This window comes from Salmo trutta, chromosome 10 (assembly GCF_901001165.1).
Source record: "Salmo trutta chromosome 10, fSalTru1.1, whole genome shotgun sequence".
Taxonomy (NCBI): domain Eukaryota; kingdom Metazoa; phylum Chordata; class Actinopteri; order Salmoniformes; family Salmonidae; genus Salmo; species Salmo trutta.
The window spans coordinates 14,367,230-14,387,694 of record NC_042966.1 but is presented as its reverse complement, the minus strand read 5'-3'; the positions used below and the strand labels follow the sequence as shown (position 1 = coordinate 14,387,694).

Genomic DNA, 20,465 nt, shown 5'->3' with positions numbered 1-20,465 from the left:
ATTATAATTTTTTTTATATACTGCAAGGGGTCTTAAAATTCTAAATCAAATAGCTAAACGATCCTTGGTGTGACCTTATTAAAACAATTCCATATAGCTTAGTAGAACCCCCCCCCCCCCCCCCCTTTTTAAATATATATTTCCGCACTATTAGGTTGGAATAATATTGTGAAAATGACGATAATGCCCTTTTAGTGTAAGAGCTGTTTGAAAATATCGCCTGAAATTTCAGCCTGTTTTGGTGGGATGGAGTTTTGGCATGCCTGGTGACACCACTAGGTGGTAATTTAGTTAATAGACCAATAAGACAGTTACAAACCTTTCTCCCAATATAAGGTACTTTTCAGTTTTCCCCTCCCCACTCAGACCACTCCCAGACAGTCCAAGCTAAATTCTTGCTTGAGAATGTGCACTTTGCTAAGAAGCTATTTTTCTTATTTTTTACCATTTTAATTTAAAACAACCAGAATATGGTACTTAATTGTTACCAAAAATGATTTGATATTGAGATTTCTTTTAAAAACCGGCTGCATGTGACCTTTAATAAATATCTAAATGTTAATAAATTGAAAAGTCCAATATGTCCTCGCAATTTCTTAACACTGTAGGGCTTTAGAAAAGATCTGAACGGTGAAGGGAAGGCCACAGTAGTTTTTATCGATCAAACAACTTTGCGCTTATAAATTGTGTAATTACATGTGTGTAATTGAAAGTGGCGTGTGTGTGTGTGTGTGTTTTTCCCAATGGAATACAGTATGCATAATAGACAATATATCATCTTTATGTGCTGTAATCATGTGTAACATCCAAATGTATAATATGATACAAAGGAACTTGTAAAAAATAACATTTTGATTATTGATGACAAGCGTTTAAAAGAGAGTCAAACCCCCCCCCCCCCCACCCCCCCCTCCCCAGTTGGAATCGTGGTCCGTAAACGCTACAACAATGAGCAGGAATCTCTCCCTCTCAGTCCCAATCCACTCAGTATCACAAGTAATCACTGAAAACACTGGTATTGTAAGAGCTAACAGCCACAACAAATACATAAACCTAAATATACAAATGTGTGACAAAAATAAATAAAAAAACCTCTCCATGAGGCGATCCAATGGGGGGCATGGTTGACGGTGATGGTGAGAGACTGAAGAGGACTTTTGTCGTTCTAAAACGTTAGTCCCAATGCCACCTCGGAGGAGAGTGGAGCAACATTGGTGAAGGCATCTTGGTGACCCAAAGCGGTACGAATGCCCCATTCACTGTCACTGTCCGTTCACAGCATCATCAACTGTCTGTCTCTCTGTTCTCTGCTGCCAAACCCTTGAAAGACTTCCCCAGAAAAGTCAATTATGAGGCAGGACTAGGGAGCTACTGGAGAGGCTACTACACATGGAGGGTGGCGTTAAAAATCTGTATCCCAGCCAGACATGTCATCGGGAGGAGGGTCATTGTTGTCCTCTGGGAAACTGTCAAAGTTGCTTGTGTCAGTTGAAGACGAGACCTGACAGAGAAGAGGAGGGGCTGGATTAATTGCATGCAATGGTTTAATAAAGGAAGTCATGCTAACACTGGCATGCTCTTCAGATGTGTCGGTTTCACGTTAAAAATGATGCATCTTTTTACTTACTTCAGGGATGATTGGAGGAGTCAGGGTTCCTTTCCTCAACCCTTCCCAGTTAAAGCCTTCAAACCATCTGAGATTCAAAGAGAGAAACAGATAAAAAAAACAGAGTTATCTTTGCTGTTGTTTTTTTCGGTCTAAAGTGCAATCATGGCCATTAGCCAGGCAGGTTAAAGTACTTAATTGACTTACTTGTGCTTTTGGATATCTTTGACTCCATTTTTCAAGTTTCCAAGTCTTTCAGAAGGATTGTCCCTGCATAGTTTCTTTATCAAATTGGCAGCATTTTTGGTAATCTTCTTTGGAAATTCAATCATGTCGATTCCTCTCAGAATTATATTGTACGTCTTCATTGGATCTGGCCCTGAGAATGGCGGGCTGAAAAAGAAGCAGGAGCATTCATTGAAAACAAATACGTGGTACTTTAAACCGACATCTAGATGTGGGTGGGGTTACAAGTATGAAAGACAGAGCAGGCATTCCTTCTGATCCCAGCCACTTGTTCTATTGGATATACAATTAAAATCTCCTACAGCCATATCCACAAACTTCCTCCCTCACCTTCCAGTCAGGAGTTCGTACATGAGGATTCCCAACGACCAGTAGTCAGCGGAGATGTCGTGCCCCTTGTTCAGGATGATCTCAGGTGCCACGTACTCCGGGGTCCCGCAGAAAGTCCATGTCTTTTTCCCAAACCCAATCTTCTTGGCAAAGCCAAAGTCCACCTGTGAAAAGACAGGAGCGCCAATGAGATCTCATCGACTGCACACCCTTTCCAGCAGCTGCTGCGGGTCTTGAGCCATATTACTATACTGCAGGTGTGAAGGTGTCCTCAGGTCTCTGTCCACTCACCAGCTTGGCATAGCCTCTGTGATCCAGAATGAGGTTCTCGGGTTTGAGATCTCTGTAGATGATCCCTTTGGAATGTAGGTAAGCAAAGGCCTCCACCACACAGGCTGTGTAGAACCGTGTGGTCGAGTCTTCAAATGAACCTCTGCAATGTTGAAGACATTATTCACCCAAGTTACAACGATGAAGGCAGGGGAAAGCAAGACAACATGGTATCATTTGAATGTTAATTGGTTGAGAGACGCATTTCCGTACCTGTCCCTAAGTATGGTCCAGAGCTCTCCCCCAAGGCAAGCCTCCATCAACATGTAAAGATACTTGGCATCTTTGAATGTCCTATATAGCCTGAAACACCCACCAAGAACATGTCAACTGTAAAGTGCATCCTTTTCTTGAGGATAATGAAGTAGTCTGTCGGAAGAGATATCAGTAGAGACACCTGGCTGAGATATCTCTACATCTAGCTAGTATCTGACATCTCTACATCTACAGTGCCTTCCAGAAGTATGCATACCTTCAGAAAGTATTTGTACCCCTTGACTTATTCCACGTTTTGTTGTTACAGCCTGAATACTTTTTTTTTTACACACAATACCCCATAATTATAAAGTGAACATTTTTGCAAATGTATTAAACATGAAATACAGAAATATCTCATTTACATAAGTATTCAAACCCCTGAGTCAATACATGTTAGAATTACCTTTGGCAGAGATTACAGCTGTGAGTATTTCTGGGTAAGTCTCTAAGAGCTTCGCACCCCTGGAGTGTACAATATTTACACATTATTCTATTTAACATTCACATCGACAGGGATGTAGTGGAGTGGGTTGAGAGCTTCAAGTTCCCTCTGTGTCCACATCACTAAGGACCTATCATGGTCCAAACATTTAAATTTTTAAATTTTAGTCATTTAGCAGACGCTCTTATCCAGAGTGACTTACAGTAGTGAGTGCATACATTTCATTTCATGCATTTCTTGTTTAAATATATATATTTTTTAATACTGGCCCCCCGTGGGAATCAAATCCACAACCCTGGCGTTACACACACCATGCTGGCATTGCAAACACCATGCTCTACCAACTGAGCCACAGTCATGAAGAGGGTACGACAATGCCTCTTCCCCCTCCGGAGGCTGAAAAGATTTGGCATGAGCCCTCAGATCCTCAAACAGTTCTACAGTTGCACCATTGAGAGCTTGAATGGCTGCATCACCGCTTGGTATGGCAACTACAGAGGCGCTACAGAGGGTAATGCGTACGGCCCAGTGCATCACTGGGGGCAAGCTCCCTGCCATCCAAGACCTCTATACCAGGTGGTGTCAGAGAAAAGCCCTACAAATTGTCAAAGACTCCAGCCACCCAAGTCATAGACTGTTCTCTCTGCTACTGCATGGCGAGCGGTACCGGAGTGCCAAGTCTGGGACCAGAAGGCTCCTGGACAGTTATACCCCCAAGCCATAAGACTGCTGAAGAAAGTTAATGCTATTTTTTGCACTGACATTTTTGCACTGGTTCTATGCACACTCACTGGACTCTACCCACACACTCACACATATTTCACTGACACACACACACACACACACACACACACTATTATCTATCTATCCTGATTGCCTAGTCACTTTTACCCCTACTTACAGTACACGTACATACTGTATTACCTCAACTACCTCATACCCCTGCACATTGACTCGGTACCAGTACTCCTTGTATATAGCCTTGTTATCGTAATTTTTGTGTTACTATTGCCTTTAGTTTTTCTTATTTGCAAATTTGTATACATATTTCATACTTTTTAACTCTGTATTGTTGGGAAAGGGCATGTGAGTAAGCATTTCACAGTAAAGTCTACACCTGTTGTATTCAGCACGTTTTAAGTTATTGTCCTGCTGAAATGTGAATTTGTCTCCCAGGGTCTTGTGGAAAGCAAACTGAAACAAGTTTTCCTCTAGGATTTTGTCTGTGCTTAGCTTTATTCTATTTTATTTTTATCCCCAGAAAACTTGAGTCCCTGCCGATGACAAGCATACCTACAACATCATGCAGTCACCACCATGCGAAAACCTCCCTGATCTTTGTGGTTGAATCTGTCTTTGAAATTCACTTCTCGATTGAGGAACTGTACAGATGTATGTGTGGAGTACAGAGATTATGTTGTCATTCAAAAATCATGTTAAACACTATAATTGCACACACAGTGAGTCCATGCAACTTATTATGTGACTTGTTACCCAAATCTTTTCTCCTGAACATTATTTAGGCTTTCCATAACATACTTATTGACTCAAGGCAATTTGTAAAAAAATCTAAAAACATAATTCCACTTTGACATTATTTATTGTGTGTAGGTAAGTGACACAAAATCTCAATGTAATCTATTTTTAATTCAGGCTGCTGCACAAGCAAATGTGGACAAAGTCAAGGGGTGTGAATGCTTTCTGAAGGCACTGTATGTAGCTACCTGACGATGAAGTCTGAGTGGGCCTCCTGCATGATCTGCTTCTCGGAGCGGATGTGCTCCTGTTGCCGAGTGTCCACGATGTGCCTCTTCTTCAGGATCTTCATCGCAAAAGTTTTGATCTCATCGCTTTTTAGCTGCACCTGCAGGACACAGACGACGCAAGATATAGATCATCTCAAGGTCAACGACCACTAAAAGCGAAGTTGTAAACATGTCCTGGCTGTGCAGATCAAGTCGTAGTTGAGCCATTTTTAACACTTGTTCTGGGAACCAGTAATAGCAGATGAGTCATGTGTCTATTTGTAACTCCGGAGGACCTGAAAATAGTTTGACTGGGAGCAGACATTCTTCACATTGCTTATCTCAGGGAGCACCTACATGTCCGGGGTCATTTAATCCCCGGGATGTCTAGCAATGGATTGCACTACAGTGAACACGATGACTGGAGGCAGGCGAAAGGCCACTTGTTTTTACTGAGGATGCCGCAGTGCCGAAAATAGGACAGGGCAGGGGATTCCTCTTTAGGCCAAGCTGCTGGGCTTTCACTTTTCCGCAACTCTGAGACCCCACTGGTCCGCATTGCTCCATTCTAGCACTCACCTGATCAACCATCACTTGCTCTGTCTATCTGTTTACATGCTTTCGAGTCTTTTATGTGTCAGTTTAAGTGTATATTCATTTTTATTGACAAAATTCAAATTGTGCATTGCAATATACAGATAGCTGCCAAAATAAAGGAAACACTTGAGTAAATGAGGGATACAAATTGTGTTGAAAGCAGGTGCTTCCACACAGATGTAGTTCCTGAGTTAATTAAGCAATTAACATCCCATCATGCTTAGGGTCATGTATAAAAATGGCCAGATGCCCATTATTTTGGATACTATGGCTAGAAGAAAATATCTCAGTGACTTTGTAGAGGGGTTTCAAATGTGCATAAGGGGGTGTTCTGGCAGCTGATGGTGGCCCAGTGCTTTATGTTGGCATTTCCTTTATTTTGGCAGTTACCTGTACAATGAGTCAAAAGTATTTTCTATATTCATTCAACATATAAATCATGTGTGTGTAATTATTAATCAATCAAGTCTTGGCCTACATTTGGTGTAGTTCATCTCACAATTCTATTAGGACTGTAGTACAAGCAGACTGAAGTTGGAAAGTTTCAGAGAACTCCTATGCTATGTAACACTGTGGGTCACATGGCAGGGCTCCATTACCTCTTCTGCCCTCATAGTGGAAAGTTACTTCAAATAGCCCAAAGACATTCTTGCTACCTGACCTGAGACTGCTCCGTTACAGGACAAGAAGACCACTGATCCTTCCTGTCCTATATCTCCCAATTAAGTTCAAGTTCTCTTTTCTCTTTATTCCCTGCTAATGGTTTATAATGAAATAGGACATGTGTCTCAATAACTGTCTGGAAATGTAGAGCTCCAAAAATAAGGCATTCGATGATTCAACGATGTCTGCATCTAATTACCTTCCCTTGTAAATGAAATCACTGGACTACAGTAATCGTGTTCACTCCTCCTAGCAATTTTACCACCATGGAAAAACTCACATTCTCATCCATGGGCAACCTTGACTATTCAGTCTACCCAGTTGATACAGTATGACAAGACATTGGGATTGGGAGTGAAACAGTGTACAAAGAGAGAAAGATGTTATAAACATATAGTACATACAGACAAACAGTACATACTTTATTTAAACATCCTACCAGCTCCACACGTCCGAAGCCTCCGACCCCCAACGTGTCAATGATGTTGAAGTCCACCAGCTTCAGGTTGCAGAAGAAGGCATTCTCTGCTTCATATCTACATTTTTTGAAGTGGAAAAAGGGAAACTTCTTAGAAGTCTGGATGGAGTAGGAGGTGATAAGTAATGACAATGGCGGGGAGGGAGCCGGGAGACTGTTCTGGCGCTCCCTCTCTTTCCGCACTGGGATAGGTAAGATCAACTCACGCATCTTGTCCACACCTTGGTCTGACCAAGTAGTGAAAAACAATCAATCAATTGGAGCCCTCTGATAATAGTCAATAGTATGGTCAAAAGAATGGAAGTATATGCCTTGCAGGACACAGTTGTTGATCTGTTGCTTCACCAACACTTTCTACACAGCATCTGTAAGAGTTCTTTCTCGAAAGTGGAGTTAAGGCGCCATTTCCAGTTCACATTTCGAGGATTCGAATATAGCGTTATCTGGGTGTGGAAGATTGGTGAATTAGCCAGATCTTCAGATTTTGTCTGCATGTATCGCAGTCCAAATACGCTTTCTCAGAGTCCTCTGGGTGTGTTGAGTTCAGAGTCCAGCGATTACAACCCTCAAGGTAGAAATCCTTACTTTGAAGAAACCACCCAGATTATTGCAAACAAAACATAGAAAATAAACAGGCATACACTTCTGGTAGAGGTAACCTTCTAAAAGTTTCAATCCAAGAAAGATCAATCCAACTCGGAAACAACTCTGCAGACAGTCAATGAATTAACTTTACAATACGTCTACTTAGACCACAAGGTAGGGAGAGACTAAAGCCTTGAATCCAGACTGCAGGACAGCGACTAAGGTGGGTGTCCTTGTCAAAACAAAAAGCCAAGTGTACTCGGCTTCAAGTACCAGTGACTACAAATACTGCCTGGCTGATCCCACTGGTATTAATAGCATTTGGACATTGCTTGAGGTTCACCCAGTTAGCATAGCTCTCACACCCCTGCCATACTGCCAGACTGAGCCTCCATCATCTGCAAGGCCTTACACCTCACTTATAAACTTGGAATGCAGATCACACCTCCGTATTAAAGAACCATTATGGACAGGATTTGGTCCCTCACTGAGCTGAAGTGGAGAGTGTCATTTTACTGATTTCCTGATCAGTTTGAACAAACTTTGTTGTTAACTACAGTCATGATGGATGGTCTTCAATTCAGCTAATTGGTGAATGAGTGAATATAATAATCCTGTATGGTTGAATGGAAAATCTGACAGATAAGCAGGCCTGAAAATATCCTGTGAACAAGGCTATCAGGTTGTTTTCCAGACATCTGAGCTACTGAGTGATCCCCCAGAATCTGTGTTGGGACATGTAACTGAGTGTCTGCATCATCTGTCCCATATGCTGAGAATTATCGCCCATCTTCAATGTGAGTTTGAGGTGAACAAAACAGGAAGCACCAATGTCATTTTAGTAGTATGAACTCACAGCACACCCTCTTTATCACGCTTTTTACCCCACTGCATCACACTATGCTGGTGGGACGTGAGTCCCCAAAGACGGGGAGAGGGGAGTTGCTACAAGCCACGTCTGTTACAAACTTCATGTCATCCACGGATATAGGTGTCACCTTAATGCTTTCTGGCAGTGCGTAGAAACTGACACCAGCCAATCAGAGAGGACCATTATGGGGGACTGTCAGGGAGCAAAGAACCACATCGAGTAAGCCTTGACTGAGGCCAAAGTCACATTACCAAACGCACATCAGCTGATCGCTCATCGCACTTAAGTCTGGTGACCCACCGTTGAAGCCCTACGTATTATGATGACCCATAGGTTCAGGGTTTATAGGTCTGCCCTCAACTAAGACTGTGTAGGCGGGTATAAAGACTTTACTAAACGCCACACAATAATTATAAACTTTTACAAGACCAAAGATCTAGTCAATGTCTACAGAAATGCTCAACTCATGTAAATGGTATTTTTACAGTTCTAATGTGTCATATTCGTAATTGTTGAGTGTATAGCCTAGTGTTTTTGTTTTCTGTTTCTATAGTAACGGCTTAAACACACATCTCCCCCATTGCCTCATTTGTGGCCCCCTGACTTGTCGTGGAGTCCATTTCACCAATCAACTCTCTCGAGGCCTTAAGAGGGAAAAGTTTACGGATGGGGTGTCACATAATGTAATTGGTGAGCTGCTGACAGAAGCTATGCTGAATGATGCCTCCAGTAGACCAGACTGTCAGAGGCCTCAGCGGTGTGGTGATTTTCCACTAGGTCGTTCTTCAATCCCATTCGTTTGTCCTAGGGTAGCCCATGACTCTGAAAAGCAGTTGGGACGTTTAGGTTAACGGTGACCTTCTCATAAAGCAGGACTGTGAATGTAAAAATCTGATCGAGTTCTAGACACTTAAACCATATGTATTTTGTTTCACAGCCCATATGAGGCATTAGTAGCCTACTGACTTAAGTCAAGTGACTTTCTTATGTAAGTGTGCAAGCCTATACACAACGCCATATAGCCTACAATGCTTGAATACCAGAGCTGCTGCTGAAAAGCGTGCTCACGACAAAACAGTCACATTCCTCCATTCTGACATGACTACTTCCAATATCTGCACTATTGCTGCCGTGCCAGCTGTCAAAATATCTGCTAAGTCCCAACCTGGGGCTGGATGAGGCCGCTCACCTCAGGGGTCAATGCACAACTAAGACCGACCCATAGGGGTTTGACCTCCCACATGTTTCACAATACAGCCACCACAGGGGCAGAGATGACCAAAAAGTATCCCGATAGAAGTGGGCTACCAGGTGTTAATGCACAATGCAGCAATTTGACACGATTATGTCCCCTTGACCTGTAGACATGACAACTCAAGCCTAGGTCAGTTCAACTTGGTGTTATCCTTGTCGCATTGTGTTTCATTCATTTAGGCTACCTTGCATCTTATATTTTAAGAAGGCACGTGTTCATCAATCGTGTATCCTTTGATGTTGTGAACTTCTGATGATCTTAAACTATTTGACTCGAACCATGTACTCGTAATTGTACCTTCAATTTAATTTTCCCTATTTTCTATTAAACTAATATTAAAGCTGCACTATGCAGAAATCGCTCCGCCATTCACTGATTGCTAAAGTTCTAATAGTTTTAATTTCAGTTTATGTGACAAAACAAAGCACGAATAGTCTAGACTAGAGAATCATTGTACCATCTAAACCACTGTGAAATATATTTTCCTTACCAAAAATATTGTATTTTCAGCTGTTTGAACATAGAAGATCTACTGCTTCTTAGACTTGCTAGACTTGCTTTCAATGAGAATGACAGATCTATATCCATATTTCTATGTGAATTTGGTTGGGTCACCAAAAAGTTACATATTGCAGCTTTGCCACCATTAAATGACTACTCTACAGCTAATACAGCTCCATATATATGCAGTTGTGTTGTGATTGTGTAGCCGTAAATGTCATGGCCTTGGGATGCTTCTGGTTCCTGATTCCATTCTCAGAGCTAAGCACGAGGTCTAACAGTCAAACATAAATGCTTTACTACAGCGCTGACCTGCCATCAATCTCATCTTTGTTCCCTGCCAGTCATATGGCAGTAATGGCAACTGGTGATCTGTGGGAGAGCTCGCTTCACATAACTCATTTCCACAAGAACAGGGATAACATTCAAGTACGGTTGTCAATGTAGGAGTAACTAAAACATAACATCTCTGGACAAATAATGCATTGCACATTTGTTTTCTAATTGTTTTGCAATATAAATTCTGTTGATCCTCCAAAATGGGACAAATGCTAACTTTTATGCAAAAGTCTGAGCTACACATAACATTCAGCCTAACGAGAGGCCACATGACTCCACTATTTCCATATAAAGTAGCCTATTTCTTATTTGGAAGTGCAGCATTTACAATAAATGGTTTCCTGTCATTGTTCCAAAGCATAATTAACCTTGTGAATGCACTGGTACTATTCTTGAGCTGTCAAAGAGACACTGCCAAGGCTAGAACTAAAGGCCAAACACAAAAATAAACTCCTCTTGCCTAAGTGTCTCTCAATATAGTATTTCAGCAGTCAACAGGTCACAGACCCATTTGATTTACCAATAACATTACAGATAACGTCAATGAGTTGATCAGGTATTAGAAATGATACTTTTTGAAGACAATTGTAACGCTCTCTTAAAGAATGTGATTATTAAATAAGAAAACATAATGAAAAGTTTAATTAGGCTCATGAAAATCAAGAGACAGTAGGAAACGTCTCTACAACAAAACAGGGAGACTGAAAGGAGTTTAAGAACTCTCTATCCTTGAGAAGTCAGTCACACACAAGTGGAAACCGCAAGGTCAACGCTTCTGGCCTGGCTGCCCTGCACTCTTAAGACTGTGTCACACGAAGTCATTTGGATTAAATTTCTGTTACAAATGCAAATTGAAAATTATATCATCTCACGCAAATTCTCTGATACATGAAGCAATTCAAACACAATTGAAATTGCATGCAACATCCAATCCTGTCATACATCACATCATGGTTTTATAAATTATTTGTTTATCAAACCGGTTGGTAATTGTAACAGCATTGATATAGACAAAATGCTGGATGTACAATTTAGCTATCTAGCCAAAACGTTGCCTATTTGCCTTTCTTTTTTTTCAAGCTAGCTGGCTAGCGTTAGTCTCCCATGCTAGCAACGAGATAAGCTAGCTAGCTAGTGCAGTTCATGTTGGACAATTTCAGTTGAAACTGTACAGCGAAAGGTCTGGGTTCACTTATAAAATGCAATTTATTGACTGCCAGTGTCACGTCCTGACCATAGTGAGTGGTTATTTTCTATGGTAGAGTGGCCAGGGCGTGACAGGGGGTGTTTGTCTGTTTTTGTATGTCTATGTTCAGTTTCTAGTTTTGCATTTCTATGTTGGTGTTGTTTGGCATGACCTCCAATTAGAGACAGCAGGTTGTCGCTGTCTCTAATTGGAGGTCCTATTTAAGTTGATGTTTGTCCCACTTATGTTTGTGGGTGATTATTTGTTGTGAGTGTATTTGATCCTCCTGCGTCACGGTTTGTTGTTTTGTGTATATTTTGAAGGGTTTAATTGTTGCATTCAGTTTCACTGGTTAAATAAATATGTGGAACTACGAAAACGCTGCATCTTGGTCCGCTCCTTCTAACAGCTGTGACAGCCAGACCATGTACATATATCATGACTAGACATGATGTCTAGAATTGTTGATACGTTTCCCATGTCTCGTCTGTCGCAGTTTTTACCAGCACTGACAGCTGTGTCACCTTTTTTCTGCTCATTGATTGGACATTGCATTCAGTCAGTTGCAGGAAATAGGATAGATTTGTGTCTCTTGCGGTCCAATACAATTAGGTTGCAGGCAATTTTGTGAGGGTTACACGCGAAGCAACCCAGATGCAACTTTGTTTCAAGCAACATCAATTGCATCCAGATTGCTTTGTGTGACTTCGGATTTAGAAAAAAATTGTTCCAAAAGGGTTCTTCGGCTGTCCCTATAGGATAACCCTTTTTGGTTCCATGTATAACCCTTTTGGGGTCTATGTAAAACCCAAAAGGGTTCTACCTGCAACCAAAAAGGGTTCTTCAAAGGGTTCTCCTACGGGGATAGTCGAACCTTTAAGGTTCTAGAACCTTTTTTTCTAAGAGTGTGTTGCCACATATACAGTCGTATGAAAAAGTTTGGGCACCCCTGACAATTTCCATGATTTCCATTTATAAATAATTGGGTGTTTGGATCAGCAATTTCATTTTGATATACCAAATAACTGATGGACACAGTAATATTTCAGTAGTGAAATGAGGTTTATTGGATTGACAGAAAATGTGCAATATGCATCAAAACCAAATTAGACAGGTGCATAAATTTGGGCACCCCAATAGAAAAATCACATCAATATTTAGTAGAGCCTCCTTTTGCTAAAATAACAGCCTCTAGACGCTTCCTATAGCCTCTAATGAGTGTCTGGATTCTGGATGAAGGTATTTTGGACCATTGCTCCTTACAAAACATCTCCAGATCAGTTAGGTTTGATGGTTGCTGAGCATGGACAGCCCGCTTCAAATCATCCCACAGATTCTCAATGATATTCAGGTCTGGGGACTGGGATGGCCATTCCAGAACATTGTACTTGTTCCTCTGCATAAATGCCCGGGTAGATTTTGAGCAGTGTTTTGGGTCGTTGTCTTGTTGAAATATCCAGCCCCGGCGTAACTTCAACTTTGTGACTGATTCTTCAACATTATTCCCAAGAATCTGCTGATATTGAGTGGAATCCATGCGACCCTCAACTTTAACAAGATTCCCAGTTCCGGCACTGGCCACACAGCCCCACAGCATGATGGAACCCCCACCAAATTTTACTGTGGGTAGCAACTGTTTTTCTTGGAACGCTGTGTTCTTTTGCCGCCATGCATAACGTCCCTTGTTATGACCAAATAACAATCTTTGTTTCATCAGTCCACAGCACCTTATTCCAAAATGAAGCTGGCTTGTCCGAATGTGCGTTTGCATACCTCAAGCGACTCTGTTTGTGGCGTGTGTGCAGAAAAGGCTTCTTCCACATCACTCTCCCATACAGCTTCTCCTTGAGCAAAGTGCGCTGAATTGTTGAACGATGCACAGTGACACCATCTGCAGCAAGATGATGTTGTAGGTCTTTGGAGGTGGTCTGTGGGCTGTTTTTGACCATCCTCACCATCCTTCACAGTAGACACTGACAGCTTACATCTCTGCGATAGCTTTTTGTAGCCTTCCTGTAAACCATAATGTTGAACAATCTTTGTTTTCAGGTCATTGAGAGTTGTTTTGAGGCCCCCATGTTGCCACTCTTCAGAGGAGAGTCAAAGAGAACAACAACTTGCAATTGGCCACCTTAAATACCTTTTCTCATGATTGGATGCACTTGTCTATGAAGCTCAAGGCTTAATGAGCCAATTAATCAGTGCTAAGTAGTTACAGGTATTCAAATCAATGGAATGACAAGGGTGCCCAAATTTTTGCATAGCCTATTTTTCACATCTGATTTAATTTCATACAACTTAATATTGCTACATTAAAAATCTTTGTCTGGACAATACCCCAGTACTCAGCTTTTATGAGAAAAGCACAGTAGCCTACAGCCAGGGAACCCTAGGGGCACGAAGGAGGCAGGTAGTGGGGCAGGGGATACTAGCCTGAACCCAAGTTCTACAGCCCTCCCAGTCCCTCTTGTGGTGCCACCTTTGGGATGTAAAATACTGTACAGTTTCAGCCTCTGGGTACATTGTGGGGGATGCAGTCTTCCCTTTGCATAGAGTAAGCCCTTCTGGCTAAGGTGAGAGAGAGAGAGAGAGAGAGAGAGAGAGAGAGAGAAGTAGGATTAGGATCCTGATCTGCGGGCTGACTGATGGGATTGCTGAAGTAGTAGCGAGTGTATTACTCTACAAGGAACATCTGTCAACTAGCAGCTTGACATATTCATGTTTCTCCTGTAGATGTCAATGTTACCAAGACAACATAACACATCATTGAGAACTGTGCTTATTTAACATGGGAAGTGCTTGCTACCACGACTGCAAATTGTAACTCCAGCCTCCAAAACGAGCTAATTAAAGATTTCCTCTCCTGTTGTTTCCTTCAGATAAGGCTTTATTTTTGACGTTTTTGTGTGCTCCTCATAAATCAGAAAACCTAAAATAGCGTTTGTTTTCCCAGAAACAACACAAAACCAATTTTAACAACTAGGCCTACAGGTCTCTTAGTAACTAATGAATGTCAGTAGACCCCATGGACACAAATAGAGTCTGGTCTCTATCCTTGAAAAGTCAATCATACACAAGTGGAAACCGCAAGGTCAACGCACACACCTTATTGTGAGTTCTGTATATTTCATTGACGTGCTCTCTATGCTCCAGCCCATTGATATGCAAGAGGACTGATGAAGGCATGAGAGGCCTGTCTGTCTCTATAGGGAATACATTATGCATCAAGATGCACACAACAGTAAAAGTGACTGTTGTTGCTATACCATGACAACAACAGTTGCTAGTGATAGAGGAATCACAAAAGGATATTGAGGGGTAAGCACATTGATATATCTCCTTAGTTACTAGTCTATGGCCTGTTTTATTGTCAATAAAAATATATCTCAATTTAGGAGTTTTCCATGTGTGACTGTGAACAGGCTTAGACGTCAATAAAGCATTTCCTGTAATAAGGATCACTAACCATTAGAGGGGGCACTTGCAACATTTTCAAAAGACAGTAGAAAGGCAATACAGAGAGTGCTTTAGCCTAAAATACAAATGAATTGTACATTCATAATGAATCCTGTTGCTATGTTATGCAGAAGTTGACAGAGGAATAAGGCATGTGATACAATACACTAGGATCTACAGTACACCCACATAACAGATTTAGCCAAATTAAATATGCTGTCTGAAACACACACACACACACACAGGCCCCTGGACATGGAGGGCATCACACATACAGATGTCGAATCTTAATTTGTCCCCTTTCGTCGCAGTAGGAAAATAATCCTGCAGAAGGAGGATTTGAATATCTGAAAAATGTAGAATCGCCACCAGGGGGCAGCTGGAAGCGGTGTTAGTGTACAATGAACACCGTACCTAAACTCAGCATAAAAATGAACAAGACCCTGTCTTTCAAAGATAATTCGAAAAAGAAACATAACTTCACAGACCTTCATTGCAAATGGTTTAAACACTGTTTCCCATGCTTGTTACACTAACCATAAACCAATGAACATGCACCTGTGGAACGGTCGTTAAGACACTAACAGCTATTAAGGTCACAGTTAGGACACTAAAGAGGCCTTTCTACTGACTGAAAAACACCAAAAGAGAGATGGCCAGGGTCCCCATATGCGTGAATGTGCCTTAGGCATGCTGCAAGGAAGCATGAGTCCTGCAGATGTGGCCAGGGGAATAAATTGCTATGTCCGTACTGTGCGATGCCTAAGACAGCACTACAGGGAGACAGGATGGACAGCTGATCGTCCTCGCAGTGGCAGACCACGTGTAACAACACCTGCACAGGTTCGGTACATCCGAACATCACACCTGCAGGACAGGTACAGGATGGCAACAACAACTGCCCGAGTTACACCAGGAACGCACAATCCTTGCATCAGTGCTCAGACTGTCTGCAATAGGCTGAGAGAGGCTGGACTGAGGGCTTGTAGGCCTGTTGTAAGGCAGGTCCTCACCAAACATCACCGGCAGCAACGTCGCTTATGGGCACAAACCCACCATCGCTGGACCAGACAGGACTGGCAAAAAGTGCTCTTCACTGACGAGTCACGGTTTTGTCTCACCAGGGGTGATGGTCGCGTTTATTGTCGAAAGAATGAGCGTTACACCGAGGCCTGTACTCTGGAGCGGGATCGATAGGGAGGTGGAGGGTCCGTCATGGTCTGGGGCGGTGTATCACAGCATCATCGGAATGAGCTTGTTGTCATTGCAGGCAATCCCAACGTTGTGCTTTACAGGGAAGACATCCTCCCCCCTCATCTGGTACCCTTCCTGCAGACTCATCCTGACATGACCCTCCAGCATGACAATGCCACCAGCCATACTGCTCGTTCTGTGCATGATTTCCTCCAAGACAGGAATGTCAGTGTTCTGCCATGGCCAGCGAAGAGCCCGGATCTCAATCCCATTGAGCACGTCTGGGACCTGTTGGATCGGAGGGTGAGGGCTACGGCCATTCCCCCCAGAAATGTCCGGGAACTTGCAGGTGCCTTGGTGGAAGAGTGGGATAACATCTCACAGCAAGAACAGGAAAATCTGGTGCAGTCCATGAGGAGGAGATGCACTGCAGTACCTAATGCAGCTGGTGGCCACACCAGATACTGACTGTTACTTTTGACCCCCCCCTTTTGTTCAGGGACACATTATTACATTTCTGTTAGTCACATGCCTGTCAAACTTGTTCAGTTTATGTCTCAGTTGTTGAATCTTATGTTCATACAAATATTTACACATGTTAAGTTTGCTGAAAATAAACGCAGTTGACAGTGAGAGGACATTTTTTGTTGTTGCTGGGTTTACATTGTACCTTATGTAGGCTACATACAGGCTACAGCGCATCTCTCGTGGATTCTTATCTGGATTATTATAAATTGACATATTTGTAGGGAGTAGATGTATATGTTGAAGGCAAGCAATACACAAAATAAATGATGGGTTTCGTCAATGCCTGTTTGGTCCAGACACACATATGCCAGAGAAGGAATGGGTTTGAACCCGGCCCACTGTCCTTTAAATGGATGAACGTACATTTTTTATGCATTAATTCCGTGTGGTTACAGGGTTAATTCAGAAACATCTCAAAGGTTAAGAGTTTAGGCATTCATTCCGAATGGTTAAGGTTAGGGCTATGGTTTGGGGAAGGCTTAAAACAAAATGATTTAAAACGATGCGCCTATGTTTCATCAGTATTCATAGCATTCTTAGTACTTGCTCAAGTATTGTGAACTGTTGTAGTGATTTGGTCTAAGAAGCACGCTCTGGCTCAGAACCTCAAGAGTTTCTGCTCTACATTAGGCCCACAAGTTAATTGCATTTATTTCGATGTTTTCAAGACATAAAACAAATAGTCTGATCATTTTGTCTTTGGATAGCCTCAAATGCATAAACTTCTTGACAGCTTTACTGAATAAAAAATGAAATCCACACAATACTCCACCAAATCCACTCAATCCACACCAAAGACCAGAACTACACTTGCTCGTAGAACATCTCATTCCAAAATCTTGGGCATTAATATGGAGTTGGTCCTTCCTTTGCTGCTATAACAGCCTCTACTTTTCTGGGAAGCCTTTCCACTAGATGTTGGAACATTGCTGCGGGGACTTGCTTCCATTCAGCCACAAGAGTATTCGTGAGGTCGGGGCACTGATGTTGGGCGATTAGGCCTGGCTCGCAGTCGGCGTTCCAATTCATTCCAAAGGTATTCGATGGGGTTGAGGTCAGGGCTCTTTGCAGGCCAATCAAGTTCTTCCACAGTGATCTCGACAAACCATTTCTGTATGAACCATGCTTTGTGCACGGTTCATACAGAACATAGTAGCCTATTATCAGTTTTCACTCCTTTCATTATGTGAGAATGGATCGGCTAATGGGTAGTCAGAATGTAGCCTGTTGGAATATAATCAAATAACAAGGGCCCTATTGCAACCATCAATGGCACTAGATCATCGCCAGCTGATGTCTCGTTAATCCATCAATATGCGCTAAATTCCCCCGCACAGCTGATCTCAATTGGAACCATTATTACCTCATTACCGCTCCCTGAATGATGACGTCGGTATTACCTTAGTCCTGCATGCAATCAAAGTATTTGAAGATTTATGGTAAGCATTCCGTACAATAAAAATAAAGTATTTCATAGTTTACATCAGAAAATCTACTGTGGCAATTTACCCTACACTTTGCATGAACGGAAACTAATGTTGGTGTAACCTACTGTTAATATTTTATTTGTTTCCTATTTATGTTGTCCAAAAGTGTCTGGTATGGTCATTTCTCATCAAGATCAGGAGTAAAATATTCCTAGACTGTCCATATTTGAAATGTGTAAATAAATCAAGTCAATCAATTGAGTGCTTTGTGCCAGAAGGGTGTGGGCCAGAATCAAACACAAACGGTAAACCTATATGTGTAAGCTAAAGCCAAAGGCCCTAACCACTAGACCACCCCAGGCCACAATTGAACAACATTTTGGCCTTATGACATACTTCACACTTGTATGTCGTAGCCTAGTGGAGACCAATATCCATCTGGTTTGATTAAGCTATATAAAACTACGGCTATTGATGTGTATGCCTGCATTTCAGATACATTTTTGTACATATGAATGGTGCAGTAATAGGACCTATCCCTAGCGTTTGAGCAAGCGAGAGAGCAAAGATTATTTTGCTAGCAAGCCCTGATCCCAATGACTCGACTGTCCCCTTTCCTGCAACAAAAGAGTGACCAAGTGAAGATCTGACATCTGTATAGCTAGGGACTCTAGGGACCATGCGAGTCAGACTTCTCTGTGACCACATGCATTATCTGGGCTATAGGTGTAAGTCTGAGACCCCTCATTAGACAGTAATTACACATGTCAATGACAAACATTAATTGCATACCTATGTATCTGCTTTGAAAACAATGGTCAAAATTATCCCCAAAAATATGAAAAATGGCGCATACAGTTTGTTGTTTGATATACAGTACCATTCAAAAGTTTGGACACACCTAGTCATTCCAGGGCTTTTCTTTATTTTTTCTATTTTCTACATTGTAGAATAATAGTGAAGACATCAAAACTATGGATTAACACACATGGAATCATGTAGTAACCAAAAATGTGTTAAACAAATCTAAATATATTTTAGATTTTAAATTCTTCAAAGCAGCCACCCTTTGCCTCCGCATGTGTGCTTCACCCCCGTGAAGCTTGGGGGAGGAGGTGTGATGGTGAGGGGGTGCTTTTCTGGTGAAACTGTCAGTGATTAATTTAGAATTTATTTTTCAACTGGACAATGACCCAACACACCTCCAGGCTGAAGGATAGTGATGGAGTGCTACATCAGAAGGAGAGTGATGGAGTGCTGCATCAGATAACCTGGCCTCCACAATCACCTGACCTCAACCCAATTGAGATGATTTTGGATGAGTTGGACCACAGAGTGAATGAAAAGCAACCCACAAGTGCTCAGCATATGTGGGAACTCCTTCAAGACTGTTGGAAAAGCATTCCAGGTGAAGCTGGTTGAGAGAATGCCAAGCGTGTGCAACACTGTCATCAAGGCAAAGGGTGGCTACTTTGAAGAATCTAAAATCTAAAATATATTTAGATTTGTTTAACACTTTTTTGATTCCTACATGATTCCGTATATGTTATTTGGGGCGGCCGGTAGCCTAGTGGTTAGAGCACTGGACTAGTAACCGAAAGGTTGCAAGAGCGAATCCCTGAGCTGACAAGGAAAAAAATCTGTCATTCTGCCCCTGAACAAGGCAGATAACCCACTGTTCCCAGGCCGTCATTGAAGATAAGAATTTGTTGTTAACTGATTTGCCTAGTAAAATAAATGTCATCATTTTGATGTCTTCTCTATTATTCTACAATGTAGAAAATAGTAAAAAATTATGAAAAACCCTTGAATGAGTAGGTGTGTCCAAGCTTTTGACTGGTACTGTACTTCAGCAGCAAAAACCAGACAGTGGAATGTTTACAAACTCCATTATGCAAATAATATGTGACCCAATTCAGGAAACTAGGCGTATGTCACAAGTTATTATTTTTATTCAAATGCATTTTTTGGCAGAAATGCCTTCTCAAACATTTGAACTTTAATGTATCTTAATAGCAAACTTGTATGCCATCTGTAAATACAAATAAAATGGTTAAATTACGAGCCTTGTTGGTTAAGCCACAGAAAAAGTGAGCAACCTTCCCACTAGCCATGATTGGCTGAGATAATGAGTGGGATGGACATGCCAAGGGAGGAGTTCAGATTGGTCTGCCATATAGAAGGCTTCTGTCTATTTGAGTTTGTCAGTCTGTGTTGGTAATCCTGATGAACGTGGCTTTAAAAAAAATGTATTGTGTTGTGGAGCTGCATAAGTGTTGCTCTCCACTTTCTGGGGGATCAAGTTTTGAAATCAGTGGAATTAGAGTATGATAGCTAAAGAGATGGAGAAAACACCTGTCTCCAGATTACATCTTCAAATTAAGGGCAACCGTGGTATGTCATTCCTGACAGGGAGACGCGTCCATCA

General features: G+C 41.8%; 1 protein-coding gene across 6 annotated transcripts in view; it reads right to left on the bottom strand.

Annotated features, from left to right (window-relative positions):
* Positions 1 to 915: 915 nt before the first annotated feature.
* The window catches only part of prkg1b (protein kinase cGMP-dependent 1b), a 158,705-nt gene continuing 139,155 nt past the window's right edge, over positions 916 to 20,465 (bottom strand). For 2 of the 6 annotated variants that reach the window (XM_029764538.1, XM_029764536.1), the window contains exons 10-17: positions 6,639 to 6,753; positions 4,937 to 5,076; positions 2,726 to 2,815; positions 2,474 to 2,615; positions 2,183 to 2,346; positions 1,814 to 1,999; positions 1,628 to 1,694; positions 916 to 1,501 (exon numbers count right to left, since the gene is read on the bottom strand). In XM_029764538.1, the coding sequence (XP_029620398.1) occupies positions 1,403 to 1,501; positions 1,628 to 1,694; positions 1,814 to 1,999; positions 2,183 to 2,346; positions 2,474 to 2,615; positions 2,726 to 2,815; positions 4,937 to 5,076; positions 6,639 to 6,753 (1,003 nt within the window). In that variant the 3' untranslated portion in view covers positions 916 to 1,402. Of the gene's footprint in view, positions 1,502 to 1,627; positions 1,695 to 1,813; positions 2,000 to 2,182; positions 2,347 to 2,473; positions 2,616 to 2,725; positions 2,816 to 4,936; positions 5,077 to 6,638; positions 7,665 to 20,465 lie in introns of those variants that run through there. The other 4 variants (XM_029764539.1, XM_029764537.1, XM_029764541.1 and 1 more) reach the window with 3 other exon arrangements.